The sequence below is a fragment of the Microchirus variegatus genome, assembly GCF_963457635.1.
Source record: "Microchirus variegatus genome assembly, chromosome: 1".
NCBI lineage: Eukaryota > Metazoa > Chordata > Actinopteri > Pleuronectiformes > Soleidae > Microchirus > Microchirus variegatus.
The window spans coordinates 43,864,898-43,878,909 of record NC_139802.1 but is presented as its reverse complement, the minus strand read 5'-3'; the positions used below and the strand labels follow the sequence as shown (position 1 = coordinate 43,878,909).

Genomic DNA, 14,012 nt, shown 5'->3' with positions numbered 1-14,012 from the left:
GATAAATGTACGAGTTCATAGATGAGTAAAGAAACACACACACACACACACACACACACACACACACACACACACACACACACACACACACACACACACACACACACACACACACACACACACACACACACACACACACACACACACACACACACACACACACACACACACACACACACACACAGTGTCTGGCCTGTCACAAGACCAGATGGCACTGGGGTGTTCCAGACAATTTACAGTTTCTGTGTGTGTGTGTGTGTGTGTGTGTGTGTGGAAAAGGAAGGGGGGGTATGTGGAAAAAAATTACCCCCCCCCCCACACACACACACACACACACACAGAGGGACTTGGCAGTGCCACTGCGTGTGTGGCAGCGCTGCCAACGACTCAGACTAAAACAAAAGCTGGGTCGAACCATTGCTCTGCCTCCCCTCCGCTGCCCCCCCCTCGCTCTGACACAGATGGTTTAACCTGCTGATCTCTGCGGTGTGAAGGTTCACTGTGTCTCTGACAAGTTAGTCGCCTCGCGTCACATTAGTTCGCTGATCACGTACGACAAAAACACACTCAACACACACACATATCATATAGATAGATATATATCTATATATATATATATATATATATTATGTATAAATGCACTGAAATACAAGACAAATCTAAACACTACACGCACACATTCAACTTTAAGATGGAGGATTTTGAGGACGAACAAAAACAGACATGAAACACTGATATATGCACTATGTAAGGGCCAGGATTTTCAAAATAAACCGTGCTAAATGCACATATTTCATTTTTTTCTCCAAATTAAGTCCAACTCAAGTCCAGATCAAGTCCTAATTAAGTCCAACTCAAGTCCAACTCAAATCCAAATTAAGTCCAACTTTAGTCCAGATCAGGTCCAAATCAAATCCAACTCAAGTCCAATTCTATTCCAGATCAAATCCAAATCAAGTCCAATTCTAGTCCAGATCAAGTCCAAATTAAGTCCAACTCTAGTCCAGATCAAGTCTAAATCAAGTCCAATTCTAGTCCAGATCAAGTTCAAACCAAGTCCAACTCTAGTCCAGATCAAGTTCAAATTAAATCCAGATCAAGTCCAAATCAAGGCCAGATCAAGTCCAAATTAAGTCTAAATCAAGTCCAATTCTAGTCCAGATCAAGTCTAAATCAAGTCCAAATTAAGTCCAACTCAAGTACAAACCAAGTCTAAATTTAAGTCCAAATTAAGTCAAACTCAAGTCCAGATCAAGTCTAAATCAAATCCAATTCTAGTCCAGATCAAGTTCAAACCAAGTCCAACTCTAGTCCAGATCAAGTCTAAATCAAGTCCAAATTAAGTCCAACTCAAGTCCAGATCAAGTCTAAATCAAGTCCAAATTAAGTCCAACTCAAGTCCAGATCAAGTCTAAATCAAGTCCAAATTAAGTCCAACTCAAGTCCAGATCAAGTCTAAATCAAGTACAAACCAAGTCCAACTCAAGTCTGGATTAAGTTCGACTCAAACTTTCACTTTTATGACACATTTTGAGTTTTCTTAGGACCGAGGTCAGACGAGAGCACGAGGTCAGTAAATAAGGAAGCAGGACAGGAAACGTTGAATAAGAGCAGGAACAAAAACAAGGGAACGTGGGAAGCTAACAACAAACAAACAAACCGACGAGCGACGTGACGTAAGCGGAGGATGTTTTCATGCGAAAGTGCGAGTGAACGAGGAACGCAAGGCGGCGAGGGAAGGAGACAAAAACAAGGAAGGAAGCCGAGGAGGAAGAGCAGGTGGACAAGTGGTGAAAACACACACACACACACACACACACAAAACAAGGCAGTTTGATTCCCAAACCTTCAACTATTCAATTAACACACACCTTTCAATGTTAAAATCCCCAAAACAATTTAGCTCGTCACACCCTTGCACATACTAGCATTAACACACACACACACACACACACGCCGCAGCCGCCTCCCAGAATAAGTTGTGTGTGTGTGTGTGTAATTGGAGTGCGGTGTGTTGCTGAGAGGTGTTTGAGCGCGGCTGTAATTGCAAGGCAGCGCTAGTTTGACGTTTTCTGTCTCTTTATTTTTTTGTGTTTTTTTCTTTAAAGGATCGGATAATTAGTCTCGGTGACGCCGGCCGCGTACAAGCGAACAGGTGTGTGAGAGAAGAAGAAGAAAAAAAAAACACACACCGCACGACACCTCCTCCACGTCACACACGGACCGCTGTTTTAACAACGACAAAAAAACTGAGTCGCGTTCGCCACGGGGGGGCGGAGACGGAGGGCGCGGGGGGGGGGGGAGGGGCCGGGTATTCAGTCACCTTCACCTGATTGGAGCGATGCTAACGAGTAGATTGTTGCCGCTGTGAATGCGACTAATAAGGCTAAATACCAACTTCAGAGCGTTACGTTAGCCACATTAGTAGGTACGCTGACGTAAAAATGCAAATAAAAAGGCAAAAGGTGTCGCTCATTTTCAACAGAAAACTGATTTAAACACCGTTTGTTTGTCGAGTTTCATCAAGAAAACATGACAGTATAATATCAGCGTGTTAGCATGTTTGAAATGACAGTAATAGCTCGATGATTTCAAAATAAACCCCAGACGCAATTTGGTTTCGCATAAAGGCAAAGATGTCACTCATTTTCATCGGAAAACTCATTTGAAGTCTGTCGTTTCATCAAAATACAGAGTAAATAATGTCATAACAAGCTTGCGTTAGCGCGCTTACAATGACAATAATAGCATGATAATTGTAAACAGGTGTAATGTGAACTACGTTATTGATCAATAATACCATCATGACCTTTTATCACAATGTAAATCACACGATCAGAAAGAGAAATCAACTTTGACTTCTTCTCTAATTCAGTGTGTAGCATGCTAACACATGTTGATTAGCGCTAACCACACCGTACAGCGTAGGCTAACATAATTATAGTTAGTAAATGTTAGCTAATCTCGTTAGTTTTTAAACCAACACGTTATCTTTTGTTGTCGTTGTTGTATTAAGTGTGTTTGTTCCAGCCTGAAAACATGGAAGCTAGCTCTGGCCGCTAACACGAGGAAAAACAGATTTTAGCCGCTTTACGAAAGACTTGACTGATAAAATCCACAATAATTCAAGTCTACGACATCTTAAAAACAACGTTTGTGACTTTACGTCACTGTTAAAAAGCCTTTAGCGAACGAAAACAGGAAGTTTGTCTCACTTTATCAGCAGCAGCGCGAACAAATAACCAGTGTACCCGTGTACTGCGCATGTGTACCTCTGTTTTTAAAGTTTAGCGTTAGACACTCAACAATCAGGAATCACGTAAACATGACGTCACGGGCGTCTTTTTCACGGTCAGTCGTCGTGGAAACGAATCAACGTTACCGCGTGACAGGTTTCCATGATGACTGACTGAAAAGACGTCATGTGTGATGTCATGTTTTAACGTGCCGCGACACACCAGAATCTTTGCCAGTTAGCTCCGTTAGCTGCATTAGCGCAGTCAGCGTTAGCTTACAGTCGAACTGGAGCGGTCTGTGCGCTCACAAATAACCAGCGTGACGTCACGGGCGTCTTTTTCCGGTCAATCGTCATGGAAACCGTGCGATAACGTGCGTTAGCGCCGTTAAACACCAAAATTCTACCAAAATTCTGCACGACGATCGTCCCACAAACTAAATTTTCTCTCCAGATCTCAAACCCGGTGATCTTAACCGAGCGGCTTGGCTCGTGTCAGCGTCGTCATCTTTGGGGAAAACATATGGAGCCGCGACTCGGTAGCGAGTCGGCGCGATGGAGCAAGCGGCGCGTTAATCTCCTGAGCTTTAGTTAAAAAAAAACACACACACACACACACACACCGAGTTCTCAGAGACTTTAACCTTGAAATCACTGCCATTATTAGCGGCGTCATTATTAGCATTAGAAAAGTAAATGGGGCTAATAATATTTGCCATTATTTGCTTAAAAAACGCCTATTAATCCCTAATCCGCCGCCACAATTAAGAGCACGGCGGTGTGTTGTTTTTTTTTTCTCCGCTTTGACGGGAAACGAGACAATTTAAGCTGCTCGGAGGAGGCGGAGGGCCAGGATTTAAACCTCCTCAAAGACGTCGGAGGTTTTTTTTTTTTTATTTTGAGTGACGGGCGGAACGGAGGCAGATTTGACTGAATAGAGACAAGAGGGTGGAGGTGGTGGAGGTGGAGGGGGGGAGGGCGTCGCTGGAGCGCGTTATCTGTCTCGGTACAAGTGGATCAAATCAAACGGGAGAGAGAGGGCGGGGGGGTTTATTAAAGAAAGCTTCCCCTCCCCTTCTCTTTTCTCTCTTTCTTTCTTTCTTATTCCCCTCCCTCTCTTCTCTCTGTGACTTAATAATCTCTGGCAGTCGGAGGAAGAAGAATCAGACGCGACATCGCTCAGAGCTCAGCGCTAACGTTAGCGTTAGCGTGACGCTCCGCGACGTGTTGTTTAGACTTTAAAGAAAGAGGAGGAGGAGGAAGGAGGGATGAGGACATATAAACACTATTTAACCTTTATGACACCTTAAAATGTTAGTTTAAGTTACTAAAAGTTTGACTTCTTCCTTTCTCCCCTTCCTTGATTCCTCTCCTCCTTTTGTTTCCTTGTTTCCTCTTCCCATGTTCTCTATCTTCTTCTTCCCAAACTTTTCCTCCTTCCTTCTGTCCTATTGTCTCCTCCTACCTTCGTTTCCTTCCTCCTTCTCAACTACTCCCTTTCCTCGCCTTACTTCCTCCATCACCTTCCCCTCATTTCCTGCTTCCTCCTTTTGTTTCCCCCTCTTCTTCCTTCCCCTCGTTCCCTCCTTCACTTCTTAATCCCTCTCTCCTTTTGTTTCCACTCTTTCCTCACCACTTCTTCCTTCCTTCCCTCCTCCCATTGTTTTTCATCCTTCCCCTTCTCCTCCACTTTCCTCCTTTGTTTCCTCACCTCAAAAAAAGTTTCGGGAAAAACTTCAAAAAATGTTTTCTGTTGTTTTGATTGGATTTCCTCTTCTCCTTCACTGATTTCCTTCCCTTGTTCTTTTGTTTCCTCTCCTTCTTTCCTTTCTTACCCATTATGTGCCGTTTGTTTCCTCATCTCCTTTCCTTCCTTTCGCCACTAACCCACACTTCCTTCTTCTCTTCACGATCTTCATTTCCTCTCTCGTTCTTTATTTCCTCACCTAATTTCCTACATCGTCTTTCCTTCCTGTCCTTTCTATCTTAGCTTCCTTCCTTTGTTTCCTCATCTCCTTGACTGACACACACACACACACACACACACACACACACACAGATCTCAGAGTTTGTAAGAGACAAAAAAACACTAAAATCAGCCAAAAAAAACCTGAAATAGACGAACGACGACGACAGTGAAGGTTTTTTTTTGACACCGGCTTCATCCAGGAGGAGATTAGACACACACACACACACACACACACACACAGTTTGACACGTGTGTGTGTGTGTGTGTGATCTCTTCAGGGATGATCCCGAAATAAAAACAAACAAAACAAAACAAAAATCACCGTCTCCCAATAATTAAAAAACACAGATAATCCACTTCCTGGTTGGTGACGAGCGTGGGCAGAGTGTGGGCGGAGCGTGTCAGGGATCATGTGGTGTGTTTTTGTGTGTACGTTTAAATTAAAGAAAAAGAAAAAAAAAAAGGTGAATTTATGGCCAAAAATACGACAAACGTGGAGCAGGTTTAGCGTCGTGAATAAACGCGTTATTTTTACACCTCAGTGTTTTGATGTAAATCCTGCTTTTACACGTATTTGAGTAAATGGAACACATTTTTCACCGAAATCTGTCTTTATTGCTGTTTTACCTCCCCGTCTCTCTCTCTCTCTCTCTCTCTCTCTGTCTCTCTCTCTTCACCGTTTCTCCTCCTCTTTAGATGTTAAAGAAAGAGAAGAAGGAGGAGAAGACATCCATTAAACATTAAAAACTTTAAATCTCTCAAAAAAGTTTCAGGGAAAAACTTATTTTGCTTTCCCTGTTTCCCTCCATTACTTTCTCCTTCCTTTCTCTCCCTCCTTCCTCCTCATTTCCCTTCCTTCCCCTTCTGTCTCGCTTCCTTCTTTTGTTTCCTCATCTTCTTCCCTCCTTCTTGCTCCCTTCATTGGTCTCCTTTCTTTTCCCCTCCTTAAATCCTGCTTCCTACCCACAAACTGTTAATATTCACTTTAAATTAAAGCAAAAATAAAGAGGTTTCCACCTATTTTACCCTCCAGCGTCACTACCACACAAATCCTGGTGGTGGCGCAGGATAACGGTGAGGAATTAACCTTTCCCTGGGGATTAATGGTTGCTACACCAATCGCGAGTCATTTAAAGATTCTCACGCTTTTTTGCGACGCTGTTAGCTTGAATTTAGTAGAAATCTTTAAAAAAGCAAACACATACGCACTTTAACATCAGCGTGAAGTCGTTCTTTAACGTGATGCGCGGTTAAAAAGGTCAAGATGAAACTCAAAAAACGTCGTAAACGGCGTCAATTTACAGTAAAAGACAGTGAAACTGCAAATTTTAAAGGACAAACGATAGAACGTAGGATGACAACGTTCAAATCGGTGCTACCAGACGTACGATAACTGTCGTATTTGTACGACAACTTCACCCACTGTACGACGTACGATCGATAATCTCTCGATCGGTTAATTTGACCGACGTCGCTAACATCGAGTTTACCTTTTCACGCTTCAGTTACGTAAAAAAAAAGGCAGCGGCGCGACGTGTAAATGTCTAGGCTTTTATTTTGAAGGCAAGACCGTACACGGCCGATGTGGGACGACGCAGCTAGCCGTCGTTTTCTATTGAAATGACGCAAAAAGCTCCGCGTTAATAGCATAGTTTTAACCCTTTGCCCAGACGACACGTTAGCATCGTCGTAAATACGCAACGATTTGCGCTATCGGACAAATCCTAACAGTTTCTGCACGTCAAAGTCAACGTGTTGTGGTTGTAACGGTAATTTCACTCGCGCTTTTGCAGGAAGAAGTCGGAGAATCTGCGACTTTGTCAGCAGAGAGACAATATTATACTGTTGGAATTACAAATTTAACACACAAAATCTGGTGTTTATGTGCAGCTACCGTGTTTTCCTTCACTTGAAATGGTTAATACACTGTTTTAACGTGCAGTAAATTGTAAATAACTGCCAGATATCGAAAGTTATTCTGGGAAAATTACATTTTCTGGTGCTTTTATGGTTAAAATAAGCAAAATAAAAAACACATTTTGAGGCACGCGGACACTTGCTTCAAAATAAAAGTCTCCACGATTGCTTTTAAAGCCACATGACCTCACGACCGTACACTCCTGAGTCCTCGCCCCTCTCTTTAGAAACCTGCTGCTCCTCTGCTTCTTTTCTAATGAGCTGCATTCACACAAACGAGCGCCGAGCTCATCAGAACACAGAGGTCTGCAGAGCGCCACAGCGGGGTGTGTGTGTGTGTGTGTGAGAGTGTGTGTGTGTGTGTGCGTCGCTGTCAAAAGACAAAACAATTCCAAAAATGCAGATTCTCAGAGTTCAGAGTAGCAAACGACCGTCACAGGCTCAACACCAGCTTCGCCAGTCTCAAGGTTTAAATTCATGGCATCATCATCATCGCCAAAAAACAACAACAAAAAACAACAAAAAACAACAACAACAACAACAACAACAAAAAACCAATGAAACAGAAGACGATGACTCTGCATCTTCTCTGTTTCCCGGCCAACGAACAAAATGGCGTCCAAACGTCGTTTAGAGGAAGAAACGAAGAAGAAACTGTGTGTGTATGTGTGTGTCCTCAGTAAAGGAGACAAGGAAACAAAAGAAGGAAGCAAAGATAGAAGGGAAAGGAAGGAAAGATGGAGGAAATGAGGTGAGGAAAGACGGGAAACTGAAGGAGGAAGTGTGGGATAGTGGTGAAAGCAAGGAAATGAGATAAGGGGAAAAAAGTAGGAAACAAATGGTACATTATGGGTAAGAAAGGGAAGAAGGAAAGGAAACAAAAGAAGGAAGCAAAGATGGAAAGAACAAAGGAATGACGATACCGGAAATAAGGTGAGGAAAGAAGGAAAACCGAAGTAGGATAGAGGAAATGAAGGGAAGAAGGAAGTGTGGGATGGGTTGAAAGGAAGGAAAGAAGGAGATGAGGGGAAAAAGAAGGAAAGGTACGGGAAGAAGGAGAGGAAACACAAGAAGGAAGCAAAGATGAAAGGGAAAGGAAAGACGGAGGAAATGAGGTGAGGAAAGAGGGGAAACCAAAGGAGGAGAGAGGAAATGAAGGGAAGAAAGAAGTGTGGGATAGGGGTGAAAGGAAAGAAAGGAGATGAGGGAAGAAAGAAGGAAAGGTACGGTAAGAAAGGGAAGAAGGAGAGGAAACAAAAGAAGGAAGCAAAGATGGAAAGGAAATAAAGGGAAGATGGAGGAAATAAGGTGAGGAAAGAACAAGGGAGGAACTGAAGGAGGAAATAAAGGGAAGGAGGAAGTGGGAAACTGGTGAAGGGAAGGGAGGAAGGAGAGGAAACCAAATTAGGAAGGAGGAGAAGTTTGTTTTAATTGCACAGAAGTTAAATAATAAAAGAGATTGTATTATAGATATAGAGATTATTATAGAGATTATAGATGGACAGGTTTTAAAGAAATAACTATTATTGAAACCATCTTCAATGTGCAACATGCAAATCACTTTCTATTTAAAAGTTAAAAATAACTAAAAAGAAAAACCCAGTGAAAATGAAACCTGAAACCTTCACTGATTCACTTCCTTTTACATTCAAAATAAAAGCCCGGCTGAGTTTCACTGCCCTCAGAGGCGTCACACACTATACTGCTATATTTAAACATGTAAAAAGCCCCACAGGAAGCAGATTATTGAGATTATTTTTAAACTCCGAAATGTTTGTTGAGATTGAACGCCATGTGATCAGATCATCACTCAACAACAACAACAACCGACAACAACAAAACCGGCTGAGTCATGTTTTGATGACCTGAAGGAATGAATGAGACACAGACTGATGAGTCAGCAGAATGACTGAATCAATGAAGACGCACAAAAAATAACAGAAATTCTGACTCCGACGACACGTGAAGGCAAAATGTTGCATGTTAGACGACAACACACACACAGGAAAAGAATAAGCAGCTCCATCACAAAAACAGGACGTCTCCTTCAGGAACGAGTCGTCGCAGGAGCAGAAAAAACAAACACGTCGTCGTCTTCTTTAAAAAACAACAAAGTGCGTCTCACTCCACCAAAGAAAACAGTCCCAACAACAAACAGTGGAAACGCCACCGCGCCAAACCCCATTGAGAAAACCGTCGTTTTTAGCTCGCGGTTACACAGGAGCTGCTGGTCTGCTGCTGGTCCGCTGCTGCCTCGTGTGGTCACTTTGCAGCAGCGGATCAACAGCTGCTGTGAGCCGTGAGGTTAAAAATCGCCGGTTTTCTCCATGGGGTTTGGTGTGGGAGCTCGAGCGGGTTTAGAGAGTGGCAGAAACGGACAAAAACCTTGTCCGACGGTGAAAATAAAACTATAAACACAGCCTTAATCGTACTGTAGAGTTAAGAAGGTGTGATGTTTATCACGTGAACCTTGTTTTTTTTTTTTTTTTGCAGTCACGCATTTCAAATAAAGTGAAATAACGACCACAAAGTCCTGCAAATGAATAAGATCAACACAGCTTTAAAAAAAAAACCACAGAGCTGCATCTGTGTGTGTGTGTGTGTGTCCACATGAAGAAAATTCAAACCGCAAGCATTAAAAAAAAAAAAAAAAAACACACAGCAGCGAGCAGGTGTGAGAGGAGGAGGAGGAGGAGGAAGAGGAGGAAGGCTGACGTACTTGAGCCGGAGAAATGTCCGCTCCCCAGGGAGGTCGGTCCGTTCTTTCCACTGCTAACGGGAGGGGAAAACATCTACGAGACAAACAGAGCACACATTACCTCTGAGAGCAGACAGACACACAACCATCATCATCATCATTGTCATCATCACTGCAGCTACACACAGAAGAGCTTCACTCCAAAATACCACCGCGACGTTTGTGTGAAGAAATGCGTGTGTTTTTACAAACGTAAACGCCGTGTTTTACAAGAAATAGTTAAGTTACTGAGATTTGTGACTAAATTGAATTGTAAAGTGAGGATGTAAGGCTCAGTGAGTGAAAACATGGCTGCCAATGGGGACCAAAACAATAAAAACAAAGGCTCATCTCATAAAACAAACTCTTGCTTAAGTCTACGACGTGTTAAAAACACACGTTTGTCACTTTATTTCACCGTTTGACAGACTTTTCCCAACAGAAAAGCCAAACCCTATGGAGAAAATCGTCGATTTTAGCTCACATCGACACAGTAACTGCCGCCTCGTTTTTTGTCACTGCGCTTAATCCCAATAATCCCAACGATGCCGAATGATGCAGAACGAAACATCTGAACTGAGTAATGGAGGCAGCTGTGGATCTAACCCCTAACCCAACTCCTGTGTCGCAGTTTGCAAAAAAACGACGGTTTTCTCTATGGAGTTTGGTGCGGTGACACAAACTTTAGTTTTCTTTGAAAAAATGACCCGTTTTACAGTGAGATTTTTTTTTTTTTTGACAGTTTGTTTTCTATAACACGACAGAAAAAGCGTAGAGAATTTTTTTTTATATGTGTATGTGTGTTGTTTTATTCTGAAGGGTCAAAACCCTGTGGCCAAACGTTGGTTTTATTGTGGAGGGAGAACACTTCCTATCTACTTCATCACATCTATATATAATCTATATAACACAGGAGGAGGAGGAGAGTCATCAGGTCTCTACAGTTGCCATCTGCTCTACAACATCTACAGGAAGAGGAGATAAACACATAAATATATAAATAAATAAAGTCAGAGACACACACACACACACACACACAGAGAGAGTGAGGAGAGCGAGGCCTCCTGCTGTACGGCGTCAGTATCAAAGTGACACGTCTGTCTGACCCCGATTCATAAGCAAACACCGCGTCTGTGATCGTCATCTCGCACGTTCACACGCTCACGCGTTCGCGTCGCCGACAAACACTCGCTTAAAATCCACTTTAAAAGGAAAAGTGAACGATATATGTCAGAGATTGATGTGCTCACCCTCCAGTTTTTAAGAGGGTTTTAACGATTAATCCACATTATTGTTGTTATTGTGTGTTCAACCCTTAAGAGTTCATTTCCTAAAAAAAAAAAACTGACTAATTTGTTCCTAGCGGCAGAAAATGTGATTTTATACTGAAATAACGTCATCTATGGTGTCATTCACACACACACAGGCCTTTTAATAGGATTCCGTCGCTAATTATTTGAATAAATTGTGACTATTTTAGGCTTTAAACTCATAAAATGGACCTTAAGTATGACTACAGCGCTTTGTGTAGCATAACTTCTGTACATTTGCATGTTTCTTTAGCATAAATGTCCCTTAAACTGTGTTAAAGTGACTTTAAAGTAAACGTGTGTCACTAAATTTAAGATCAGCAGTGGTTTTGTTTACTGCGTGTTATTTGTCAATAATACACTGATGTTCCTGATTATTGTGTCAATAATAAAAGTGAGTTGGTGCACAAGGTTTTTGATTAACAATGTTGATTTATAACATTTCCTGTGACATTAAATCGCGTTCCTGCTGCTGCACTAAGCGTTATAAGCATATTATACACACACTTTGTGCTTTTATTGTGTGTGTTTTGGTACCTTTCAAAATAAAATCTTCAAAAACGTGATATATAAAGTGAGCATATGCATCTATACGTGTATATTTTCCAATAAACTATTGTTTTAAATGGCGAATAATTATTATTTTTTTATCTACAGGTGTTTGAGTCGCATTATTGGAAAATCCTGTGTGTATTTTAATCACACGTTTTTTTCCCCCATTGAATAATCGATTTAATTCACATATAATATAAACGATATGTGAGTGGGACTCACACATTTATCTTTAGGCAAATTTGTCAAATTAAACACTTGTGTCTAATAATAACAATAACAATAATAACCTGTGCTATAATATTGAAAGTCACTGTATTGGCAGTTTTTTAATAAAATGCTGTTATAATTGAATTATTCTGGTTATTTATTTGTCATCAATGAATCACAACAGTCCTCGTTTAACGTTCATTTAATAAGATTTGAATTGTCTGTACTACTATTATATAAAATAAAAGTATCAGGAGATAAAGGATTGTTTCTATTTTTAAAATATATATATATATATATATATATATATATATTTATTTATCTATTTATTCTCCTCTTGAGGCCAAAGTTGCTCCCAGAGAGGAGGAGGAGAGAACATATGAGGGAGGGGACACACACACACACACATAGACACACAGACACACACACACCACTTCCTGTCCAGTTCAAGTTCAGCTCTCACAGAATCCCCTTTAAAAAAACACTCACTTTACATTGAAACCACGTGTTCGGGGGATTTAAGGTGCCGATGCAGGAAGAGTGAGAGTGTGGGGAGAGAGAGGGACACATGACGGTGTTTTCGGCCGCATGTCTGTCTGACACACAGACATGTAGACAGACAGACAGACAGGTTCACGATTCAAACAGCGAGTGTGTGAGAGACGCGGAGCAGCAGCAGCCACACACACACACACACACACACACACTCATATAAACAGAAACATGTCTTCATTGATATATAAACATTATTTGTCAACATGAAAATCAGACTTTTTAAATCAAAACAAAGAAGGATATACTACCATGGATGTTGGGAACATTTTCAAATCGCTGTTTCGCATCTATAAGACAACAAAATTACTAATGCAGCATCACAATTCTCCACACACACACACACACACGCAGAGAGAAAATAAAATAAAACAACAAAAACAACAACATTATTGCACTGACTGACTTTTCTTCGTCGCTTACTCCACGTTTTTAACGCGCAAACTTGTGCGCAAAGTGGCTGATAATGAGCAGCAGGAAACTGCAGCAGCTTCTTCTCGTCTTATCACAATCATTAGGTTTATGTTAAAGCATGTAAACAGTGCTGCTGTCATCATCATCATCATCATCATCATCACAAACACACACACACGCACACGCACACACACACACTGCTTCTTACCGCGCTGAAATCCAGTAAGTCACTGAGCTCCTTGTCCGTTCCCAGAGCTGCCATCCGCTGCTGGTGATGATGCATTTTAGCAACAACAGAAAAATCCAAGAAAAGAAACAAACACACGCACCTAAAACATGGAGACAAGAGGAGGAAAGAGAGGCAGAGGCAAAGAGAGAGAGAGAGAGAGGGAAGGAGAGGAGGAGAGGAGAGGAGGAAAGAGGAGAGGAGGAACACCTCGGCTCTTTTACGCGCCGCTCCCGGATCTCTCTCCTTCTCCTGCTTCTTCTTCTTCTTTTTCTTTTTTTTCCCCTCCAAAGCGAAATTAATCCAGATTAAGAATCTCTCCGAGCTCAGTCACATCTAGTTCGCGTTCATCCTCGGAGCCTCTGGCGCGCGCGCGCTGCCGTTGCTGCCGCTGCTGCTGCCTCGCGCTCCCTCCCTGGGTTCCTGGTTCCTGACTCGCGCAACAACACAGAAAAAAAAAAAAAAAAAAAAAAAAAAAAGAGAAAAGAAGAAAAAAAAAATATGACAGGAAATAAAAAAAAGAGGAGACGGAAGGTGGTGAGGAGTGAAGGACGGGACCACACTCCTTCTTTTCCTCCCTTATTCTTTCCTGCTTTCTTTTCTTCTTCTTCTTCTTTTTCCTCCTGGCGCGTGCTTCCCCCGAAAGTCCGGGCCAAACAAGTCCCGAGCCGTGCGCGCTAAGACGCACACACCGCGTAAGAACACGCACACGCGCGCACACACACACAGAGAGAGAGAGAGAGAGAGAGAGCACAGCGCGCGCGTCTCCGACAGAGAGAGAGCGTCAGAAATGTGTGTCAGCTGCTCTCCAGTGTGTGTGTGTGTGTGTGTGTGTGTGTGAGGAAGAGGCTGAGCTGCTGCTGCTCCTCACCCGGCTCTCGGTGCTCTCC

At 42.2% G+C, this 14,012-nt stretch overlaps 1 protein-coding gene across 1 annotated transcript in view; it reads right to left on the bottom strand.

The window, feature by feature from the left end:
• LOC310944308 (transcription factor 4-like) overlaps nt 1-13,206 on the bottom strand; it is a gene marked incomplete at its 3' end in the record, with an annotated part of 84,589 nt that extends 71,383 nt beyond the window's left edge. Inside the window, exons 1-2 of the mRNA XM_083910049.1 lie at nt 13,105-13,206; nt 9,841-9,913 (exon numbers count right to left, since the gene is read on the bottom strand). Coding sequence (XP_083766175.1) covers nt 9,841-9,913; nt 13,105-13,179 — 148 coding nt within the window. The 5' untranslated portion in view covers nt 13,180-13,206. The remainder of the gene's footprint in view (nt 1-9,840; nt 9,914-13,104) is intronic.
• Nucleotides 13,207-14,012: the final 806 nt, after the last annotated feature.